Source organism: Periplaneta americana, chromosome 6 (assembly GCF_040183065.1).
Source record: "Periplaneta americana isolate PAMFEO1 chromosome 6, P.americana_PAMFEO1_priV1, whole genome shotgun sequence".
NCBI lineage: Eukaryota > Metazoa > Arthropoda > Insecta > Blattodea > Blattidae > Periplaneta > Periplaneta americana.
In genome coordinates, this window is record NC_091122.1 from 18,735,244 (window position 1) to 18,759,811 (window position 24,568).

Genomic DNA, 24,568 nt, shown 5'->3' on the forward strand with positions numbered 1-24,568 from the left:
TGGCTGATATGTACATCTATTATCAGGCAGTACATCTCACTTGACGATATGTGTCAGAGAAAGAACAATTATTATTTGTATGCATCTGAAGTTTGATTAGTGTAATATGTAGCTAATTGGCGATGTATGCAATGGAGGTGGAAAGGAACTGGCCACCCTTCTCTATTATCCCCTGGCCTAGTTGCCTTATAGGTTGTGTCTTGTGAGGTTTCAGACCTGTCTTCGGACAGTTGACTAAACAACAACAACAACAATGAAGATGCAATTTTGTGTTGTTTTGTTTTCGTATGTTAGTGTGATGTATTTTTTATGTTCTTGCTTCTTGTGCTTGTGTTGTGTTTCTTTGTTTCTTGTGATTATATTTTGTTTTTTTTATGATGTTATCTATTATTTGGGGTTGTAATCCATTCTCTTGTGCCATGTATTTCTTCATTGCAGCATTTTCGGTTTATTGGTATGTTGATTAATCTGTGTACCAATGACGTATGCTGCATGTTTCTCTTGTGTGGGATGTTTAGATTTTTTTATTTTATTTTTATTTTAGTAGGTTATTTTACGACGTTGTATCAACATCTAAGGTTATTTAGCGTCTGAATGAGATGAAGGTGATAATGCCGGTGAAATGAATCTGGGTTCCAGCACCAAAAGTTACCCAGCATTTGCTCATATTGGGTTGAGGGAAAACCCCGGAAAAAACCTCAACCAAGTAACTTTCCCCAACTGGGAATCGAACCCAGGCCACCTGGTTTCGCGGCCAGACGTGCTAACCATTACTCCACAGGTGTGGACAGGATTTTTAGATGTGTTATGTATGTTTATCACTCTGGTTGTGGGTTTCCTTTAAAATTCTGAATGTTTATTTATTATCTACTTTTGTTATTGTGATATTGGTATCAAAGAAATTTATGGAAGCTGTTTATATAACAAATTACACAAATCTTCAGTGATACAAGTGTTAAAAGTATGTAATCAAGGTGTATATTTATAAAAGTTTATATTTCACTTAGTTGATCTTCAAACCAAAACATCTGTATGTTGCCTGATCCTTCGAGTCCTGTTTCAGTTTTTTCTTTCTGCCTGTCAAGCATTTCAGCTTCTTCCACTGTATCTGGTAACTGTTGGCCTAATGTCTCCGGTAGAGCAAATACAGAAATCCCAGCCAGTACACCCAACACACCAATTATAATAAGTGGGAGAGCTGGAAGAGTGTATTCACCCTGCAAAAGAAAACGAAATTAGTTAACATTGACTAGATTATGTTCACTCCGTAACTTGTATTTCGACTGAAAATGTATACCTAGTCATTTCTTCAATTTTCTTATGTAAAGAACTTTTTAACTTTCCTGTGTTTATATTGAAACTTTTATCTTAAATTAAAAAGAAACTAAACTAGTAAAACAAGAACTAAAAAATCAGACTAATAAAGCCAAAAATAATCTAAATTATTACCGGTATTCAACATACTGGTGTAGTTATTAATGAAATAAACTTTACTATTTCAACCTCAAATTCAAAATAAATTAAATCAGTAAAGTAAGAAATAAGAAATAAAATCAATAAAGCCAAAAAATTATCTAAATTATTATTCAACATATAAGTACCGGTATTAATGAATTTTACTAGTAGCAATTAAGTATTAAAAAAAGACGTAAAAATAAAAAAGTTCCGTTCATTTAACCAAATAGTATTTATGCTTAAAGAAGTTTTTGGTTTATTAAGGTAAAAGTTTCAATTTTAACACAAGAAAGTTAAAAAGTTGTTCACTTAACAAATTCAACAAATCATTAGTGATACAAATGTGTAATCAACATGTATATGTAAGCAAATATATTTTATTATTAGCAATTCTATAAGCTTCTTTATCGGTATTTTAGATTTTTTGTTGATAATCGTAGTGCTGGGTGGTTTGGTTGTTGGGTTACCAGTAATTCTGTTATTATTTAACATAGTCATCAAGACTGACAAATATTTCCGTGTAATTCTGTTATTATTTAACACTACCATTCAGACACAGAGATATGTGTGAATAATGTATTATCTTCTCTGTGATGTGTTCGTTATAAAATTTAAGGCAGATTTGTATCATGGTAAGTAACCAACTTTGCACTGTGCTTATACTGTGTATAGTTTCAGTGTAAATCTTCAAAAACACCATTTGCCAAATGGCTGCTGCATTAGTTTTCCATGATAGAGACTCTTATGAAGACTGACATTTATAATTGGAATTTTTGGTTAAAAGTATCGTGTTGACCAGGTTTTATTAAGGTATACCTAATTTTGTTATTATCTAACACTGCTTTCCAGACAGAGAAATCTGTGGGCAAATCGTTATTGTTATTGACACTGCGATGTTTTCGCTTATCTGATGATCAACGGCAAGGACAAATGCAATAATTATTATTCATTTGTGAGAGGCATCTGATAAGCTGGTACAGAATCTAATGAAAGTCATAAATGAATCAAAGCTTACCAAGAATAGTAGTTGTGGAGCAATGAGACTTCCTATTCGCGCCCATAATCCGCAATGGCCCATTGCAGCACCTCTTAGAACTGTAGGAAACAATTCTGATGCATATAAGAACATGGTGCAAAAACCACTTATAGCAGATGATTTACCAATGAGTGCTAAAGTGGTTTGAATTTTACCTATAAAATAAAAAAAATATATATATTTATCAACAAACATTCAGCATATAATCAAGATTATTACTCTATTCTTGCGTAAATATTTTAAATATATAATTCACACTAGTTTAATTCTTGTGAATAACGAATATTTAAAAAATATTACTGTCAAGAGTAATTAATTTTTTTGTAATGATATTAAAATAAGAAAATTGAAACAAAAATTTCCTTAAATATAGCATGCACAAATTTCTTGTTGTATCAGCTGCGACAGGATTATTTTCCAGATATAAAGGCTTTATTGTACAATATCACTGAGTTCAATTTCTATAGTGATCTATATTTTAACTGATGTCATAATTTTATTATTTACTGTAGATCACAATTAAATAAGATATAATAAAAATCATTAAGATAAATTACTATACAGGATTTTTTTTTGTTATTCATGCACATACAGCATAATAAAGTTAAACTTGACAATGATATTAAATTTATGTGGTTATCTGTTGTAGCAGAGACTCTCTCACCAATCCAACTAACGTCCTCTTCAGGAACAACACTAACTGCAGCAACTCCTAAACATGTGATACCACTTATAAGAGTATACGCAGCCATAGGAAGACGTCGTCCAAACCGTGACAACACCACATATGAGACGACGAAAGAGAGCATTTCCAACAGAGCACCCAGAAAAAAATTAAGGTGCCTTTCACCACTAAGTCCAGGAAGGTGAAACATGATGCCGTAGTAAGAGAGTGCAACAGTGAACCTGAAACAAGAAAGAAATCAAATTTAAATCTTGTAATTTAAATTAAAAGTTTAAGAGTGCTGTGTACGAAAGTAGATATTTCACTCTTGCAGCTTCTACACCTCATTTGCATTTGAAACGTTTCTAAATGATATGCAAGGATATCTGTGTGTGTGTTTTAATTTGCTTAACTTAACAAAAATGAGCGATACTGCTCTGTAGTATGAAAACAGCTTAAAATAAACTAAAAATGAATACATACAGGATACCAGTCAGCTGGACATACTTCGTATCCTAGGGAAAACTTTGTGTTAACTTGTCATATCTCAATTTTTTTACAATTACAGGTATTGACATCTAGTGGTTATATAGCAAAGCTCTCACTTATTTCAAGGAGACAGTATACACTTATATTGGACACATTACATTACTCGTATAACAGCAGTAAACAATCTTCGATTTTCTTGTCTACAAGTGTTCAAAATTACAATGCTATTGTTAGCAGAAAGTAGGCCTACAATATCCATCAAGTTCGTATAATTTATATGTAAGTAAAATTCTATACACTTGTTTAGTTCCTTTTATAATGGTATAGTACTTTTTTGTCACAACCTCCTTTCAAATTTTTTATTCTTCCTGGTATGTAAGTCCAGAGTAACTCTGTGCATTATACTTTTTCCTTAGATACATAACAGACTGCCCAGAACATAGTATAAAAGTGGGATACATATAACCCGAATATCACTGTGGGAAAGGTAACTCTTTGCCTCTGTGACAGCTTTGTATATTATCTCTAAACTGTTTTATTTATTATTATTATTGTTATTATTGTTGATGTTGCTACATCATCTTCCTCAGGAAAAGTTGTTGTTGTTTTCTAATGCCAGGCGTTTGACAATAAAGTCATTTGACCTCTTGCACCCCAATAAAATGGCAAGTTGTAGCCGATTTAAGTGAACACCATATTTTAACGTTTTGGTGGCTACTTCATTCACACACAACCCCCAGAATGTCTGGAGGACCACACCTGCTGTTGGTCGACGGATCCATTGGACCTAGCTGGAAGATCTTGTTGATCACCAGCTTTCCCTCCTTAAGCCACTGGAGGACGATTTTTGTGCCATAGCAGGTCAGCACTAGGAACAGAAAAGTAGAAAGAGGAGGAAGGAAAGGGAAATGAACCCCTGGGCCTCGAATGCTCTAATGCCGTCGGGGTCGAAGAAAGTAAGAGTTCAGTCAGAGGACTGGATAGGAAAGGGTAAAGAGGGAATTAGGTATTGAATAGAGGAAAATTATACCAAATTCGGTCATTAACTCATCAAGCTGACCAGTGCTAATTGATGAGTAGCCCCTCCCTTTAGTTCGGCTTGTAAAATTATGCTTACTAACAGCTGCACCACGGGAAGGTAGGGATGGGACATTGGGTATTTGTCCAGGTTGGTTCCTTAAAGTCTTCAATGGGAAGGATTAATGCCTCTCCCCCCTGTATCCGACAGATACCCTTTTGCAGCCTCAGGAAAAGTACTGTTATTATCATTTTTGTATATTCCTAAATTCCTTACTATCTAATAAAATAGCAATGCATTGCAATACATCTGTGTGTGTGGCACAACGTATCCCCTACAAGAGACATTCTATATGTTTTCCATTTAATTTAATGGTTGACACAAAGTTATCCCACAAAAGGGTAATATTATACCAATGATAAAAAATAATATTTAAATCATTTCAATATTTACGTGGTTTTCTTCATTTTAAAATGACTGTTAAATATTCAACCCATCTGAATGAATTTTCAAAATACTACGGTACTTATTTTGTGATGGAGAAAAGTCAGCTATTATATAAAAAGATATATGGCACAAAGTAAGTCCAGATGACGGTAGATAGATAGATAGATAGATATTTATTAGCCTTAGGAAATACAATGATTTCATGGCATCGTCGGTATTCAACATTACTGTCAATTTAATTTGGCTTTCTGATAATTGTATTAGGAACTAGTAATTAATAATTAGAATTCACTTACCATACAAAAACCATAATCAGACTGAATTTACGGAGAACACTATTACGAAAAAGAACCGTGATATTAATTTTCTGTATTTCTTTCTGAAAAATGTTAGTAGTGGCGTCAGATTTTCCTTTTAAACTTGTGCGTCTATTTGTTCCATAGTTGTAAATAACATCGACATGATCCATATCAATGTCATTTTTCTTTCTTAGATTCTTATCAGAAAGTTTGTTTTTAATAACTTTATTATTTCTTTCTACATTTCCCTCTGCTTCGTCCTCTTGATACATGCTAACTTTATTTCCCATGCTTGAACTATCTAATCCAAATGTATTCGCACTCCTATTGTTGTCACACAATGTCTCTTCTAGAAGTGATTTTTCATCTTTTTCAATTTCAGCCTTGTCATCCATATCATATCCCAACTCTTGAACAATCTCCCTCCATAAGCGATTTAGTCCTTCACTCACACTGCTAGTTCTACAAATTTCGTTTATTGAATTATCGATCTCAGATTGTTTGAAACTCTGAGTATCATAAGACATATTTTCCCTAACCTCTAAATTATCAAGGCAAAGACCACTGTCCACTGACGCATCAACATCAGAAATTATCACGCTAGGAAAGCCTGCTTTCTCTGTATGACATGCTGTATCACAATCATTACCAGTATTTATATTTTTATTCTTTTTCTTTGGGTTATTTTCAAAACTATGTCTTCGTTCTTCAATATCATTTCTAACATTCTCTTTACAGTGACAATGTAATGCATTATTCAGATGTCCTGATTCTCCTTCTAATTTTGTTAGTCCCATGCTATCTTTTTCAGATCTATTATCCATTGTTTGATCCTCATTGTCTGCAGTTCTGTCACTAAGGATATTGTTGATTACAATCTGAATAAGACTTTTAGAAGAATCGTTTCTTGCGACTGTAGGCTCATTAGTAGGCCTATCCTCTTTCTTCGTTCTATGGTGATATCCGGGTTCAACACTGTTTTCATTATTCCATATTTCATCTGAAAATGAATTCTCTTGTACACTATCTACAGTTTGCGTTGTGTTCACTTCTCCCGACAGTATTTTGTTCCACAGTCTTTGTGCTTCTTCTGGTTTACCATGGGATCCCAACCATCGTGGTGACTCAGGTACGAGACTGGTGAAAAAAAAAGTGAATTGCGTAACTAACATAAAAAGGAATAAAATTTATTAATGTAAACATAATGCACAAAATTAAACTCTAAGAAAAGTTACTTAGCTTACAATTAAAGCACATTTTATTGCTTTGGAATAAATGATTAAACCAAAAGTTAAAAAAATTACATTGTAAGAATTAGTTTAAAAATTATAATTATGGTACGAATAACTTTCTATTAATGTAATTTTATATTTACATTGTTTGCTAAGAGACTATTTGTAGTTTTTATAATTGGAATTTTTAAATAAGCCTTATATCCTATTCCATATTGAAGCGATTTTTCTAAGTTATTATTGATTCTCTTGAAATTATTGCCACCACCCTTCCTACATTTACTCATATTAGTTATTTTAAAGCAACTTTAATAAGCACTGGAATGTATCAAACACTTCTGCACCTAAAATAATAATCATGATTTTGATATATAATTATCATAAGCTATCATTTTCATTAGTTACTCAGCAACGTGTATTGTTACTTAAATTATGGCTGTGAATAGCAAGATACCAGTACCATTACATTTTCACATCATAAAAAAGAGATATGGCTCTATTCAAAAAATAAATGCAGATGAAACAATACTGCCTACATTTTAAGATTATTTCTTACCATACATAAAGCAAAGTTGCTGCAGTGGGCACAGACAACACTAGTTCCAATGGACGCCACTGAGGAACAAGATATGATGCCCCAGCTAAGTACATCAATCCTAGCGACCAAAACATTTCAACTATAACTGCAACTAACGTACGGAACTTTGGTGGGAAAAGCTCTATTAATAAAGCAAATGTTGTTCCTTGAAGACCCTGGAAAAAAAATCATAAAAGATACAATTACATAAATGAATTTGCATAATATTTAAACTAAGGTACTAATTTAGATAAACAGTATTAATAAAGAAAAAGTATTTTTTGGTTTCGTGTTCGTGTAGCTTCATGCTGTTACTACATTGATTCCAAGATGTTATTTAATATTAAATTTTAGATGTAAGAACATATGAATAATACAACAGTATGGTGTGTATACTCATAGTCTACCTCCAATACTAATTTATTAATTAAGACATATCCCATTCAGTTTTCTTGCAAATAACAAAATGCATTAAAATCATTTAGAAGAAATTAAAGCAGATTTATTAGGGATCATATTTTTCTAGTAAAAGCGATACACGTGAAATTTTCCACAATTACTTCCTTTGTTACATTTACCCTTTTGGAGACATAAAATATCATATTTAAGAAAAAAAAATCGTGAAATTTGGATAATTGTGCGAAATATGTCGATAACCACGATATATAAACACCTATCGCAAAACCACGAAATATGAACCAAAATTTTATTTAGTATTGTTAAAAATGACATATTTTCGACTTTTATTTCAGTCAATTTGTCAATAGCTTGATAACACCAATAATTTCTCTATTTTCTCCATGGATATCGAAAAAAGATCAATTTCTGTAGTCGAATAATATTGACCGGACTGATGCAAAGAGGTTTTGGGGAACTAGTAGAGAACCACAGTGAATTGTTTACAGGCAGTGAGGTTCCCTACATCTAATGTGGACAATGTAGAAACCATGTTTAGTTTATATTTGGCAATGCTGATGTATAATATGTATAAAAAGTTATACATTAAACATAACATAATACATTTAATTGACAACTTATTTCACGAAATACCGACCGAAAAATAGTGGCAGGTTTAACACTGAAATCGCTGATTTTATTGTACCAAAAATAAGGCCCTAGCAATAAACAAACGTTAAATTGCTATGCCTGGACTTAAGGAATACACTCATATTACACAGCCAACATCAGTAAAGTACAATACAGTAACAGTAACCTCTATCATTTCCATACCTGAAGAAAGAATCCTTGAATGAAGCGGAGAACCATGAAAACCTCAAGGGAATTTGTAAAATACAAACTAATACCCAACAATCCTTGAACATATAAACATATGAGAACCACTGGTCGTCTGCCATATTTGTCAGCAAGGAGGCCACAGACAATTGCACCCACTGTTACTCCACAAAAATATATGGTAGCTATCAAAGGGCGTAAAAAGCGACGCTCACACACCAACTGCCACTGAAAAATATAACATTACTTTCAATAAAAAGTACCACATAATACATCTACTATTATAAATCAATTACTGTGCCATATTTTTTAATTAATTACATTTTAATGCATGCATTTTATTATCCTTTGTTTAAGTAAAACAACAACACTGGAAAAATTTAATTCTATGATACCAGCCCCATTTAATACATTTTTAAGTAAATAAACGAACCAACGAACTGATGTACAGATGGACGAACACAGACAGACAGACAGACAGACAAATAAATGAATGAATGAATGAATGAATGAATGAATGAATAAATAAATAAATAAATAAATAAATAAATAAATAAATAAATAAATAAATAAATAAATAAATAAATAAATAAATAAATAAATAAATAAATAAGACATCATTATAATGTTGTAAGTAGAGTAACTACACGAAAGTTCTGAAACAGCTATTAAAAGAAAATAATATAGTACCAGACATCTTTCAAGAAAGAGTGCATCTTTCGCCTACTTTTCAGACATTGGTGAACTTCCTAGCAAGATACCCAATTCTATGACATTCAGTGCAAAAAACGTATTAGGCAACTTTACCCTACTATATTATATTATATTGTATAGAATATTCTTACATTATTATTCTACCATCTTTATGCAATTATGATTGTTGGCCTACTCTTCAGTTCTTTGTGAAAGTCTTCCTCCTCCTCCTCCTCCTCCTCCTCCTCCTCCTCCTCATCATCATCATCATTATCGACACCACAACCGTCGTCACCACTACCACCATCATCTATATCTATGATATTAAGGTAGAAATAATTGTCTTGACTTCAGCAATTCAACATCCTTTATATTACCATATCACTGAACTTGAAGTGCGACGGTTTGGATTAATTACTAGAATGAAGTACTTCGGTACATCGCTATAATTTAATTACTAGAAGTATACATGTTAATAGGACTGTAAAGTTTTAAATTTAAATAGGTAATAAATACATTTTTAAGAGAAACTAATTACATAACATAATACTGTAATGAGAAAACTAATTTAAAACATAAACGTCTTATATCTTATTGTGCTACTAAACAACAAAATAATGTGCTTCTGTTCTTTAGATATAAAAATTGAACATTTCATATTGTATTATTTTATAAGTATGTGACACTAAGTCCACAATTTTTAATTGTTCTTTTTACCTCAGTAACAACTGTCCAATCATCTCTTTCAGATTCAAACTGGTAGCCTCGAGGGCAGCTGGGTTCACTTTGCACAACAGACGTGTTGAGGTGTTTTACGCAACCTTCCAATGTTGCACTAATGTTGTCAACCTGAAAATATCAGTAGATTACGGACTGCTTCTGTAATTGATAATTATCTAATACCACTATGTCCAAAGCTATTTTTTATTTGTTATGTTATTTCAAAACAATAGTCAACGTAAAAGAAACAATTACTGAATCTGTAGTATAAGTGTGAAAGACCTGAAAATGCGAAAATGGATATTTATCTGTATAGAAAATATACCTTAATAATACTATTTAACAATAAATAAAGGATGAAAATAGAACTTCGAGCTGGAATGTTGAAATCGAAACTTAAATTAAAGAAGAATACTAAAAAAAATTGCAACAAGTAAATTTGATTAAAATTTCATACCTACTATATTTCTAACATTTAATAATATATTATTACCACTATACCTGTTAAAATTAAATTTCATATCAGTGAACATTTTAATTGATTACCTGACAAAAGAAACGCGGAGTGTAGCCTTGGAAAGTTGGCAAAGTATGGTTTATAGAAACAATAGAATGGTAACATCCCACCAGCAATAGAAGTAACACACGCCGGTATCCTATGCGATCTGAATCTGTTGTTGTTTCTTCTGGTGCTGACATCTACAAAACAGCACATTTACTCTAAAGAAGTATTTGACCTCACTCACTGGCATGGTACTCAATTACATAAAAAGAGAGAGAAAAAGAAAATAAATTAAAATTTTGTTCATTTATTTAGTACCGATAGAACACTTTTTATGTATTTACTGGCTGCAGGATTATTACGATTTCACTCAAAGCGAGATTATGTATCTTCATACGTTTATGAACGAAGTCTTTTTTTTTTTTACAGTGATTCTCATTGACTCTGTATAAAATGTTTTCAAAAATATTTACTCAAATTTTTTCCATGAACAAACATACAAACTTCAAAGGCAATATTTACAAAAAAAAAAAAAGTATTAATAATAATAATAATAATAATAATAATAATAATAATAATAATAATAATAATAATAATAATAATAATGATAAAAATAAAAACCATATTTACACTTTATGAAGATCGGGGATTTTATTCCCGATTTCGAACTTTTGAACGACTTTAAACTTATTGTGGTCAACCTGTCAATTATTCTATTCAAATACACACCTGCCAATTTCTTTCCTTTTATACTGGTAAATATTGTACCATAGTTAAAAAGGCGTCAAATAAAAGATCAAACTAAAATGAAAAGATACCAAATAAATAAAAATAAACTCACATTCTCTGCATTGTCATTTATCTTCAATGAAGAATGTATCGAGAGTTTTCATGTTCCGTACAGAATTTATATTCGTTTTTCAATCTTTCGCCTGACATTAAACTGAAAAATGGCGAGAATTACGTAACATGTACCAGCACGACACTGGGCTTCCAACCAAGACGATATTCACAACAGACCATCATCATATCTCATGTAAAGAATCTTCCAATAAGAATGTCACACTTTTAAAATGAAATAAATTGTATAAACGAAAGAGGTTTATTTATTTAATTACTATTATTCTGCAGCACACTTAATGTCATTACGTCTGGAAGAGGACGTCAGTTAAATGGCCGCCGTGGCTTTGTTGGGTTGCGCGTATAGGGTCATCCAATTTTCAATAACAGACAAACATAAACCAGGCTAAATTTCACGAATAACGCATGTGATATTGTTTCTTGGGTCATTGTTTCTGGCTTGTTGGCATAAACCCGTTATTTAACGTAACCCTATAAGAAGTAATCCAGTGGCGTTAAATCATATGATCTCGAGTGTCAGTTAACATCACCACCACGCGAAATGATAAAGCCTCTGAACTTCTCCCTCAATAGGTCGACTGTTTCGTGAGTAGTATGACACATGGCGCCATCTTGCTGAAACGAGACTTTTCTGAGATCCTTACCTTCCAATTTAGGCCAAAAAAAAATCCCTTCTCATAGCTTAGTATCTTACTCACACCGTACACTTCATGTAATGCCTTTGTCTTTTTTTTTATTTAACGACGCTCGCAACTACAGAGGTTATATCAGCGTCGCCGGATGTGCCGGAATTTTGTCCCGCAGGAGTTCTTTTACATGCCAGTAAATCTACTGACATGAGCCTGTCGCATTTAAGCACACTTAAATGCCATCGACCTGGCCCGGGATCGAACCCGCAACTTCATGTAACGCACGGAATGCTTGGAGAACAGATGACTTTTTTGAAATAATAAATTTTAATGATATCTATGCATAATTGATTAAATGACGATCTTACTCGTGTTAATTGTGTAAGCATGTGTGGCTTACAGCTGTTTCGGTGCTTCTTCACATCATCCTCAGAGCCTACTAGATCTCGGCGTAAGCCGCACATGCTTACACAATTAACACGAGTAAGATCGTCATTTAATCAATTATTTATATTCAAGTGTTAAATGTAGTGTACGAAAGATTCAACATGGATTTCTATGCGTTGTGGAATGGTGTAACATTCCATGATTGTCAACAACTGTAACCATGGGAAAAATATGACTGCTATAGCTTTATAAACACGGGAGCTATTATGTTAAAAATAGGACACTCTTATTGGAAGACCCTATACAATGTAGGCTTTCAAGCTACGATCGACGTTACAATGCGTCTTTACAACTGGGCACTAATCACCGTCATTGATGATGATGATGATGATGATGATGATGATAATAATAATAATAATAATAATAAACAACTTGTCAAGTATACTGACAAAAATATCTTCAGTAGAAATTAATATAACTCTCCAAATATTATCAAGTTATTTTTCTTTTTATTAATTGAGACTTAGGGTGAAGCGACCATTTGTAAACCTTACAAAATCAAGAATGAATTTCCTATGGCACTAATCCCGTATGTTTTGATGACATGCAACTTCTAAATTTGTCAAAGGCATAAATATTAATGCTTTACCTTTCAGCAATCAGACATTTGCCCTAATGCTTGGAAATGTTTATCCAGATGCATTAAAAAGCTATTGGTGGTTTATTATTTATTTTTCACAATTAATTATCTTATTATTCACTTATTGATTAATTTCAATGGATCAGATTCTTGGTTCCACTTAAAAAACTATATTATTAATCATAATTTAAGTAATGAGAATCAATTTTGTATGATCAAAGTAAACAAATGTTAAGTCAATAACACCACTCACCTTGGAATATCAAAAACTAGGGAAAATTGCACAACATTAAATTAAATTTTCATGGTTATTCTTTTAATCGTACGAGATTACGAATATCATGCAATCACTATAAATTCACTTGTCTTTTTATCGTGATTATTTTTTCCACCAGTCTTAAGCTATCCACGTTCTGCGAGTTTCTTGCCTAAACTGTAGAATGACGTCGGACTTCAGGATAACTAAGGACGAGCAGTACAGGAATGATAAAAGAACATCTAAATACATCCAACACACATGGTCCTAATTGTGAAAACATTCTGTAAAGAGGAAAGATATAGTAGCAACATCTGTTTTATATTAACGCACAGGGTATTATTTTTCCATTTCCAAGTAAGAGTAAGCTAATTTGATACTATACGTTTAAAGTTGGTGTCACAAACTCAATGAAGTCTATTAAGAGTTCACGTTGTCTTACACAAGGATATATTACTAGGTTGGTGAAAAGACTACATTTAGTTTTTCGACTCAAGTTGGAAGAAAAGAAAACATACAGTACATGTTTTACTGTAACTTTAATTTCGAACCATTTTAAATGACGGCTGCATTTTCCATTGCTACAGAAATATATAAAAACGCATAACTTTTCCAAGGCTGGAAAAGAAAAAAAATCCCTGCTATTCGTTGGTGACATCACAAACATACTGGGTGTTTCAGAATCCAAACGAAGATATTTAAGGGGCTGTGGAGGGGTCCTTGGTAAATATTTTCATTCATTCATTTATTTTATTCCATAAATCTTACATGAGCAATGGAGCTTTAAGCTGTGGAACAAGTCAAAATTTTACAATATTACAATTACAATTTTTACAAATTTTTATAGTTTTACAATTTAGTAATTTTCTACAATTTTGTGCAATTTTTTACAATATTTTTGCGAGATGTAGTGAAATGAGGTGAGGTCCGAGGATTCGCCAAAATATTACCCGGCATTTGAGATTGGGAACTAAGGGTCTGCGGGTTCAAACTTGCACGTAATGGTGTGAAATATTTTTTGGGCCAGTACGCCATTGACTGAGCTATTGAGATTAATAAAACTACCATAGTGGGACTCGAACGTATTAACTTTTGGTCTGAGGTCTGCTGCGTTAACCGTTACACAGCTTCATGCTGATAATTCTCTTTTAAAATAGGCACAATAAAGAAAATGAATGAGGGTGAAATAAAAGCAGTGCAGTGGCGTACTGTCTCATTATTTTCCGGCAATTTTACAGATTCTCTAAAGTTAAATTTTGAAAACACGGCTGATTAGTTCTTAACATTTGGACTCCGTCCAGTTCCTAATACAGTCCGAAACCATCTCATGAAATTATATATTCCTATTTCATTTTAACCCTCGGCAGCTGGCAGGGTCCATTTTGTACCCCATACCCACTTAACTTACAGCGTGTGCATTCCAGGTCAGTTTGCGGAGGGTACTGGATTATGAATGTCAAATATAAACTACAAACAACTTTAACAAGTCATAACTCAAATATTTTTCGTCACAGACTCTGGGTTCCCGATCTCAAATTGCTTGTCTACAACTCTTTTATAACCAGATAAATTTCTTCGGTTTAATTCTGAAACATCTTGTATAAATACACTTAATTGCCTCCAAACTGTAAAGACTAGGATGCTCTTGTCATACACTTTTCAATTGAAGGAGGTAGATTCAACCTTCGAACAATTTCAATTCACTGCCGAATTATCCTAAAGCTTTGAAGGGCCAAGAGAAAAGTTCAGAACAGAATTAAATAAACTCCTTCATATTCACACCTTTTACTCAAATGATGAACTGTTTATGTCTGCAAACGTTACAAGCTGTTTTCTCATCACATTTCGTCCTGTTCAAAGTGTAAATGCTCTTATAATTTTATTTTGATACTAGGAATATGAAATTCGTACTGCATGTTTTATATTTTGTTGTTAACAAAACACAACATCATTTTTTAACTAAATACTTTCGAAATTAAAAATTAAAACGTACATAGTGGACACTAAAAATTTTAATTTTGAAATTGCCTGTATTTTTTTTCATTTTTCTTCATTTATAAATGTAAATTTAAAATTCTGGCTACTGAGTTCTCTCTACTTTAAAAATTGTATAAAATAGAAATTTCACTCATTACCTCCCCTTAATATCCCTCCACCAGAAGAATATTTTGGGGCTGGTAATGAAATAGCTTAGCTTTGTTTTGCTATATCCATATGTCCCAGGTGACATAAGAAAAAAACATATACAAATCTCAGTCCAACTGTAATATCTGTCCTTAATTCATATTTCGAATTGTGGAGAAAAAAATGACCGAACAAACGAATTTATCGTTGACATAATCTTCAACTTGCAACGTTTCCTGAGAACTTGAATTCACCGTTTTTCGAAATGAAGATACAAACGATGTTCAGAGAGATAACGCCATAACTTCATAACCGACTTTGAAAGTCATTGTATTCGAAAGCTTGTCTCACGAAATTATACAGTCCGTTAAAGGACTGTTACAATCTTAAGTCTAAAAGATTAACCTTTTGTAATTAAATAACACAATAATTAACACCGATAGAATTTCTCACTGAAACCCTTATTCATAGCAACGAACTAATGAAGGCAATTTTAATTGTATCTTTTATAATTTAATGAGACAAATGTTATGTAGAGAACCGACGTGACTCGAGCGGTAGAATGACTGACTGCGGGCTGGAAAAGGCCGGCTTCGATTCCGGGAAAAGAAAAAGATTTTTCACTTTCTGTCTAGAAGTTCCACACAGTTCTGTAGTTTGTCGGGTTCTTCCGAACTGTGATGCTAATCACATTCTCGTAGTGTCAGAAGCAAGAGAATCTATTTCCCTGCCGTATCTCTGGTCGTACGCCGATGGGCGTGAGTTCGAATTGCTGTTGTGCTGAATACATGGTTGGTTTTTACGAGGTTTTCCAAACTATAAGGCTAATGTCAGTTATTCTATGGCGAATTCTCGGACTCATTTCGCCAAAATATTCGTAACTTTTTGCTCCACCGACGTTAGATAGGCCTAATATCGTGGATGATATCCCGTCGTTAAACAACTGATTGAAAATATGAAGATCTACTGAAAGATGGATGGACCAACTATATCCGGATATTGAATTCTAGAGCTAGAACAGGCGTTTGATCCTACTTCTTGAAAGATATATTTTGATGATGATGATACTGCTACTACTACTACTACTACTACTACTACTACTACTACTACTACTACTACTACTACTACTACTAACAATCAAGGAAGATGGTACGATCAGATATTGAAATTTGATCAGACTAATTCTTGAAAGATTATTATTATTATTATTATTATTATTATTATTATTATTGGTCCGTATTTATGCATGGGCTACATGAGCCCGGGCTCAGGGCGGCAAATTCGTAAAGGTGACAAAATATTGAGAACATAAAAAGAAAATCGAACTGAAAATAATTTTTCAGGCGTGGAAAAAAAAGTGTGATGGTAGCGGGAATTTTTATTTGTGAGAGGAACATTTTAGGCAGACGGGGAGATTTTTATGCAAGTCATATTATTGAAAACACTGCCATTCTAAAAATACGAACACTTGTGAAATTTTTATGGTGTCATTTATAGAATTAGAAGGCATTTTTTCATAACTTTGCGTCAGCTTCGCATCATCTTTTGTCTGTTAGTTTGTATATTTTCTCATTCAATTAATGTGATGAATTTTCTAGTGATATTTTCCTACTTCGCAGATGCCTGCTTTACAGATATTAGCATATGTTAAATTGAAATTGTTGTTATATGCTTTTTTAAAGTTTGACTGTTAAATGTCTTAAGATTTGCGTAAGTTAGTTGACGGGGGCCGCAATTTTTTTTCGGGCCCATCGGCATAGCACACTCTAACTAAATACGGGGCTGATTACTACTTCGATTGATCTTCGAACCGAAATGGATTTTTTTTTATTTTAGTAGGTTATTTTACGATGGTTTATCAACAGCTTAGGTTATTTAGCGTCTGAATGAGATGAAGGTGATAATGCCGGTGAAATGAGTCCGGGATCCAGCACCGAAAGTTACCCAGCATTTGCTCATATTAGGTTGAGGGAAAACCCCGGAAAAAACCTCAACCAGGTAACTTGCCCCGACCGGGAATCGAACCCGTGCCACCTGGTTTCGCGGCCAGACGTACTAACCGTTACTCCACAGGTGTGGACCTACTCTTGTTCCAGTCGCAAAATTTTAAAGTCTTCATATTCTTTTCTAAGTTATCAAAATTACGATATAAAAAATGAAACTCAAAACATAAAATTATTTAGTGCCAAATTAAAGAAGTACAGTACCTAATTTCTCACGCCTTCCATTCTGTAGGTGAATTCATGACATTCAATAACACTTCATGAAATTGATACTAAAACTTTGTGTTGCACTAGTAGACTATATTGTAAATCTCGTCTGTATATATTTCATCTAGACTGTGACTATAAATTAAGATTTTATAATAGTATTAAGTTTTTTGACTTGTTCCATATTCTAGTTGTAAGCATGTATGAATACCATGGAATGTTAATAAATACAATACAATACAATACAATACGAATAGTCTGTGTCGGTGTGACAGTTTTGACAGATGGTACGCAAAAAACTAATTTTCAGATATGATTCTAATACCATTTATTTATAAACCACGAAATCGTCTTTTTTTTCTTCAGAATTACAACAATGTTTTTAAACTTCTCATGAGAACAAAAGAAAGAGAGAGAGAGCGAGATAGAGAGTAGGAATAGGACCAAGAGAAGTATAATCCGAAAAACTGAACTTGAAACTTGAAATTTATCAAGAAATTATATCGTGTTAAATCTTACTCGTACAAGTGTTGGGAAGCAAACAAGATATGAAAAGTTAGAAACAGTTACATAACAGAAGCACGTTCATTGTCATGGAAACTATCCCAACGCCAAGATTCCCATGTATTATCTCACGTTGTGTGTTTGCATTGTGTCACTGTGTCTTGGAAACAAGCCCACTAACACAGATTTATTGCTGGGTCGGAATGGCGAACTGGGACCACGTGTCTTTCATACAGACGACCCATTACTAAGTCACTGGGACAATTAATTATCAATCATACCGCATAACAAAACAATATGCCAACGAATACGAATTCTGACCTATAAGAAAATAATATTGATCTAGACGAGCCATTATGCTGAAATGCAATGGTTCCCAATTAGCGGAGACGCGGACCCACTGTTACATATACCTTCCATCCTTAAAAATGTACATGTTTTATAAGTTTCATTCCTCCATATATATAAGCCCTATTTTGATTAATTTTATTTGCTTAATATCTGAAAATTGCTGTTCGATCTAAAAAAATTGCTTACATACTCTATACAGTGAAACCTCTCCTTACGGACACCTCCAAGATACGGACACTCCTCACATAAGGACAGATTTTTATGTCCCAGCTAAAATAATATAAAAATAATGATAAATTTAACTCTCGTTTATGGACACTCCCAGACACGGACACGGGCAGCTGTTTCACAGTCCTAAAGCTTGCTTTACCTCCTGACTGCGGACAAAACTTTAATTTGAAGACCTAATGTGTTACAAAAATGGAAAATTTACTTTTGAGAACTGTACAGAAATTCCTTAACATGAAAGAAGACCATAAGGGTGTCGTACGCTACCACTAGCCCAGGTGGCTAGCTGGAAGCGGGTGGATAAACAAAGTCATAAAATTTAACCTGTCTGATGGGTCCAAGACATCTGCGATCGTGAAATTGTATTCGACACATGATAGGGTTAGTAGGATTATTCTCTTGGCTTCAATCAGTTGTACTGTTTCGAGAGACATGGCACCTAAACGTAAAGGTTAAGTTGAAAACTATAAATTACAGTAGTGGATAACTGTAGACCTAGAATAAAATTGCATGGCACAGTACTGTATTTTCCTTTTTCGGTCTTATCTACTGTAGTTCAAAGTTGGAAAGAATTTACTGTAGCATAGTGTATTTAGAATTAAATTACAGTAATAGATTTCATTTAAAGCGTGAAAGGATACATAATGCATATTATAAATTTACTGTTAGATTGGAGAGCCTCCCTCCCAATAAAGGACACCTCCCAGATGCGGACAGATTGTTACGTCCTTTCGATGTCCGTAAATGAGAGGTTTCACTGTATATATTTTTTTCTTGGAATTGTGACAAAAGCTTTTATTTGAGATGAATAGAACACATTGCAGCTCCCCAAGTGCATCACGATGGGTGGGTACCGGTCTCATACATTGGCTGAAATTTCATGAGAAAATTTCTCCCCCCCCATGAAGACTAGAACCACTGCGTATTCGTAACCCGAATCCTAGGCAGAATGCCTTAGACCACGACCCCATGGCGCGGGACGAGCAGATATTAATTATAGCGATTGACAAAAGCAATGGAAAAGGATTAATTCTGGAACCCACAATAAAGATGGAGAAGAATATTGAACAGGCTGCGGATGTTAATGAAGAAAAGGGGATCTTTTACCGTTCATGCATGCCTCACTTGAGTGAGAGATGTAACTTTCCCATTAATGCATTGAAAGTGAAAGATCTTTTTTAGGTTCGGGTACCTCATATAAACTTAGGAACACATTCCTAAAACCATTAGATATTATTCAGTCAGATTATACAAAATATCTGTATTAATAAATTGAAAGATTCATTAATCATTCTACACAACTATTTGTATAATCATTGCTCGTAAATACGGGTGTTACTGTTTATATATTTCTGTTTAATGGTATTGATATTCATTGTATGTACATAATTTTATGTGTCCACGACATGTAGATACGCCTATAAGTAATGGCAACAACACTGTAAATCAATGCTCGTAGCAATGACCATTGAAATCCTGTACTACGTAATACAGGAGCAATTATTTCATAAATATGCAACAATGAAAGTCTCCAAATAACCATATTTTGTAAATACAGTGATTATTTCTGATTTGTAGCACATAAAACAGCCCTAATAAATGTTCAGTACGTGCTCCATAAAAATCCAAGTTACAAGAAGAAAAAAAATGCTTTAGGATATTAAAAGAAGCTTATGGGAGAGAAGGCCTTCAACAATGAACTATTGCAAGATGGATGGAAGCGAGGTATTCATTTTCAATCAAGAGCTGACAACCAAAGAGCTTTAGATAAATCAATGAGAGATACATACAGAAATGATGCTGCAAATGGAGTCCGCCATCTCAAGTATTTGGCAACGTACAGTATTGTTGACATGGTAGGGGACTATATTTGAAGTACCTATGTAATAATTAATATTAATATTAATGTATTCTGTAGGTATAAAAATAATAATCTTTACGTAGATACCTATGTAATGCCAAAAGTAACCTAAATAAATTTAGTGTGAAACAGTAACTATGTTGCCATTACTTCTCGAATGCCCTGGTTGTGTGTGTATGTGTGTGTCTGTATATATATATATATATATATATATATATATATATATATGTTATGTTCTGATCTTCACTGTCATTGGGATTGCAGCGCGGATGTCCATGTTTTGGAGGCACCAGCTACCACTGTTGTACGATTATCATTATTTTTACATCTCAATATGTAGCTTTCATGAAAGAGTTGTAACCTGAATTTTGGTTTGAAATTTTATGTACCTGTACCGAATTCGCTAACGATCACTAAATTTTATAAGTGAAATCACTGAGCAGAGCGGAAGTCACGTGGACTCTAAGGCAGCTTGCTATGAATGCAAATGAATGGTGCGGTAAGTAATGTGGGTTAAATATCAGGAAAGCATTCCGAGACTCACGAATTACGAAATTGAGTGCGGCACGAGATTTAGAAGAGTAATCCACGAAATGCCGATGGCAATGGCGTCACTGAGATCGTCACGAATGCAGTTATTTTCAGTTTCTCTCTCGATGCGACCGGCTAAAATGTTTTCAAGGTTGTGGGTGGATCGAGAAATAACTTCGAAAGTTGGTCACCGCATCTATTTTCGGGGACATGTTATTTCCACCTTCCCTAGCATATTAATTCAAGTCCGGGTTATGAAGCGCATCGTCAACATTGCCAATTGCGATATGTTAAGCCGCTAAAATGTATAAAGTGGAACCTAACATTCCCGAGATGAAAGCATTTGAACGGCGTCGGCTGAAAAAACTATTAGACCTACAGTTTCACGCACCATAATCTAAGTTTAATGTTGTGTGCTTGGATGTCGAAGCACACTTTAAGACTGTGCGCCACCGGCATATTTCAGCCGGTAGACGCGTTTACATGCTGATCCGAAGCTGCAGTTCGATTTCCGCGAAGGCTGATTACCTGTTTTTTTTTTCGAAGTTTCCCAAACTGTAAGGCCAATGTTAGATAATCCTATGGCGAATGCTCGATCTCAACTCCCCAACCTACCATCTTCTATCACCAATAATTCCAGCGACGCTAAGTAACCTAATAACTGATACAGTGTCATTAAATTTTAAAAAAGGCTAAAGGAAACATGCCATGAAGGCACTTGGGGGGCATGGAGGTAGAACCCCATGCTTTCCATGACCTCGGCACTAGAATGAGGTGGTGTGGTCAGCACCACGCTCTGACCGCCTTTTACCCCCGGGAAAGACCCGGTACTCAATTTTATAGGAGGCTGAGTGAACCTCGGGGCCGTTCTGAAAGTTTGGCAACGAGAAATAAATCTGGCACCACCTGGGATCGAACCCCGGACCTTCCAGTCCGTAGCCAGCTGGTCATTAAATTACCGACTTAAAAATTCTGTACTGTACTGTATGTATGTATGTATGTATGTATGTATGTATGTATGTATGGGGGAGGGCCATGAACTGGAACTGCCCTCGCACGTAGCCCACTTGGGGTGGGCCCACTGTACTACCCGGAATGGAATGGTGTGTATGCCCTAATATTCCTCTGCGGCCCGCCCCCGAACTTCTGTATAACCTATAGAATCCTTTTATATTTCCACGTAGACATAGGGGAGAGTCGGGTAGTATCGGACAGTGCGTTTCTTTCATCTACCACCATATGGTAGTACCTGAATGACATGGTTACGTTTCTCTATGCGACATCACAGACACGTAACCATGTCAATCAGGTACTTTCATCATGTGATAGATGAAAGAAACTCATTGTCCGATATTGCCCGATGTCCGAAACTACCCGATTCTCCCCTAAACGCGATCCCTCAACCCAGGTCCCACGAGTTACCGCAATTAATGACCACATACCACGGGGTCCAAGTTCGGTAGCGGCCCCCAGCCGACACTACATCGGAGCAAGCCCGAAATATGGGAAAGAAACGGAGATGATAACGAAAGAGGGAAAGTGTAATTATGATGGCGAAATCAATCCGAAGTCCAACGCTGAACTTTACCCAGTAAATTCTGTTTTAATTGGTTGAGGAAAAAACCTAGGAAAAAACCTCAACTTGTCGCAACCATGATTTGAACCTGAGCGCCGCCCGTTCCGCGGTCAGACATGTTAACCATTACTCCACAACGGTGGACCAAGACACGTATCACAACCTCATAACGCACGCAGTGCTTATACTTCAAATGGAGTTGAAAAAAATTGGACCGCGTTCTGTCTTTAGATGTCAACTCCCCTTTTATGCGCCGACAGAGGATCATTTGCTTGACCTAACTCATAAAAATTCTTGGATCCTTGTTACGTCACCTACACGTGATTCGTAGCTAGATTAAAATAACGGGAAGAGTTGTACAGCGACAGGGTTAAGCAGATAGCATCAGTTCAAAGTGAATGGAATGCGATGCTCTCAGAGGACTGCCGCACGGATATGCCACCGACGACGTGATCGAGAGAGCAGGCATTGCGTTCATGGGTGGGTGCCCCTCTCAGTCAGGGTTACGTGTCCACAGTGCTAGCTCCGGGCTATAATTCGTAGCCTACTCCTGCACAGTGATTCCAGAAATCGTCAGCTTTGAATGAAGCGCTTTGTTATTTTTCTTGGGGTAAGATACCGTAGATATATTCAAGCCTTTTTGCACTGCGGACCGACAATTAGCGAGGAAATATGGCCAGCGAAGATGTTAAAAGTCGCGTAAGGTCAGCCAATGTTGCTGTAACCGACATGGAAATCACGAGATATTTCAGCCAAAATCAAACTCAACATTTTCCGCAGTAACGTCAAAGCAATCCTCCTGTATAGCTGCGAAACCTGGAAAGTGACCACGGAAATAACCAAGTCTATGGAGCCTACAATGGAGGGTAGCTGCGAATATATTGAATAAGCAGTCGTGGACAGCCGATAAGGGGTGGTCCTCCAGCTTGGGAGTTGGGCGAAGGGCTAACAACCCATCGCCGTAAAAAGCAGCTTGTTACGAAACCTAACAATACGCCTCGGAATGGGACTGATTCTCCGGGATCAGAATATTATACGAAATGGAACTATAAAAGTTGGAGATTTATCCTTCGAAGAGGTGGAAAAATCCAAATATCTTGGAGCAACAGTAACAAATATAAATGACACTCGGGAGGAAATTAAACGTAGAATAAATATGGGAAATGCCTGTTATTATTCGGTTGAGAAGCTTTTGTCATCTAGTCTACTGTCAAAAAATCTTAAAGTTAGAATTTATAAAACAGTTATATTACCTGTGTTCTGTATGGTTGTGAAACTTGGACTCTCACTTTGAGAGAGGAACAGAGATTGAGGGTTTTTGAGAATAAGGTTCTTAGGAAAATATTTGGTGCTAAAAGGGATGAAGTTACAGAAGAATGGAGAAAGTTACACAACGCAGAGCTGCACGCATTATATCCTTCATCTGACATAATTAGGAACATTAAATCCAGACGTTTGAGATGAGCAGGGCATGTAGCACGTATGGGCGAATCCAGAAATGCATATAGAGTGTTAGTTGGGAGGCCAGAGGGGAAAAGACCTTTGGGGAGGCCGAGACGTAGATGGGAAGATAATATTAAAATGGATTTGAGGGAGGTGGGATATGATGGTAGAGACTGGATTAATCTTGCTCAGGATAGGGACCAATGGCGGGCTTATATGAGGGCGGCAATGAACCTCCGGGGTCCTTAAAAGCCAGTAAGTAAGTAAGTAAGTAAGTAAGTATGGAGCCTATAAGGAAGTCGTCACAGAGGCCGATCTAGGTAAACTTGGGGGAGAAGCGTAGAAGAGGAGATAAGAGAGGCTAGAAAATCTTGCGTAGATCTAAACTTGCTGGCCAAAAAAAGAGGAAGGTGGAGAATATTTGTTGCGGACCTTTCCTCCAGTGGGAGACATAGGATTGATTGATTGACTCCTGTTTCCCTCTTTCATTCCACCAACACACTTCACCTCCCCCTCATTACATCTTTTATCTGCAATTGTCAAAATAGGTTCATGTGAAGTCTTGGTAGTACTCTGTCAGGACAGGCAGGATGGTTCATCTG

At 35.0% G+C, this 24,568-nt stretch overlaps 1 protein-coding gene across 2 annotated transcripts in view; it reads right to left on the reverse strand.

The window, feature by feature from the left end:
- Positions 1 to 356: 356 nt before the first annotated feature.
- LOC138701086 (solute carrier family 22 member 3-like) overlaps positions 357 to 24,568 on the reverse strand; it is a 54,190-nt gene continuing 29,978 nt past the window's right edge. Inside the window, exons 1-9 of one of the 2 annotated variants that reach the window (XM_069827657.1) lie at positions 13,136 to 13,728; positions 10,410 to 10,562; positions 9,861 to 9,992; positions 8,448 to 8,678; positions 7,197 to 7,393; positions 5,406 to 6,545; positions 3,156 to 3,397; positions 2,471 to 2,646; positions 357 to 1,217 (exon numbers count right to left, since the gene is read on the reverse strand). In XM_069827657.1, the coding sequence (XP_069683758.1) occupies positions 993 to 1,217; positions 2,471 to 2,646; positions 3,156 to 3,397; positions 5,406 to 6,545; positions 7,197 to 7,393; positions 8,448 to 8,678; positions 9,861 to 9,992; positions 10,410 to 10,562 (2,496 nt within the window). In that variant the 5' untranslated portion in view covers positions 13,136 to 13,728 and the 3' untranslated portion in view covers positions 357 to 992. Of the gene's footprint in view, positions 1,218 to 2,470; positions 2,647 to 3,155; positions 3,398 to 5,405; positions 6,546 to 7,196; positions 7,394 to 8,447; positions 8,679 to 9,860; positions 9,993 to 10,409; positions 10,563 to 13,135; positions 13,729 to 24,568 lie in introns of those variants that run through there. The other variant, XM_069827656.1, reaches the window with a different exon arrangement.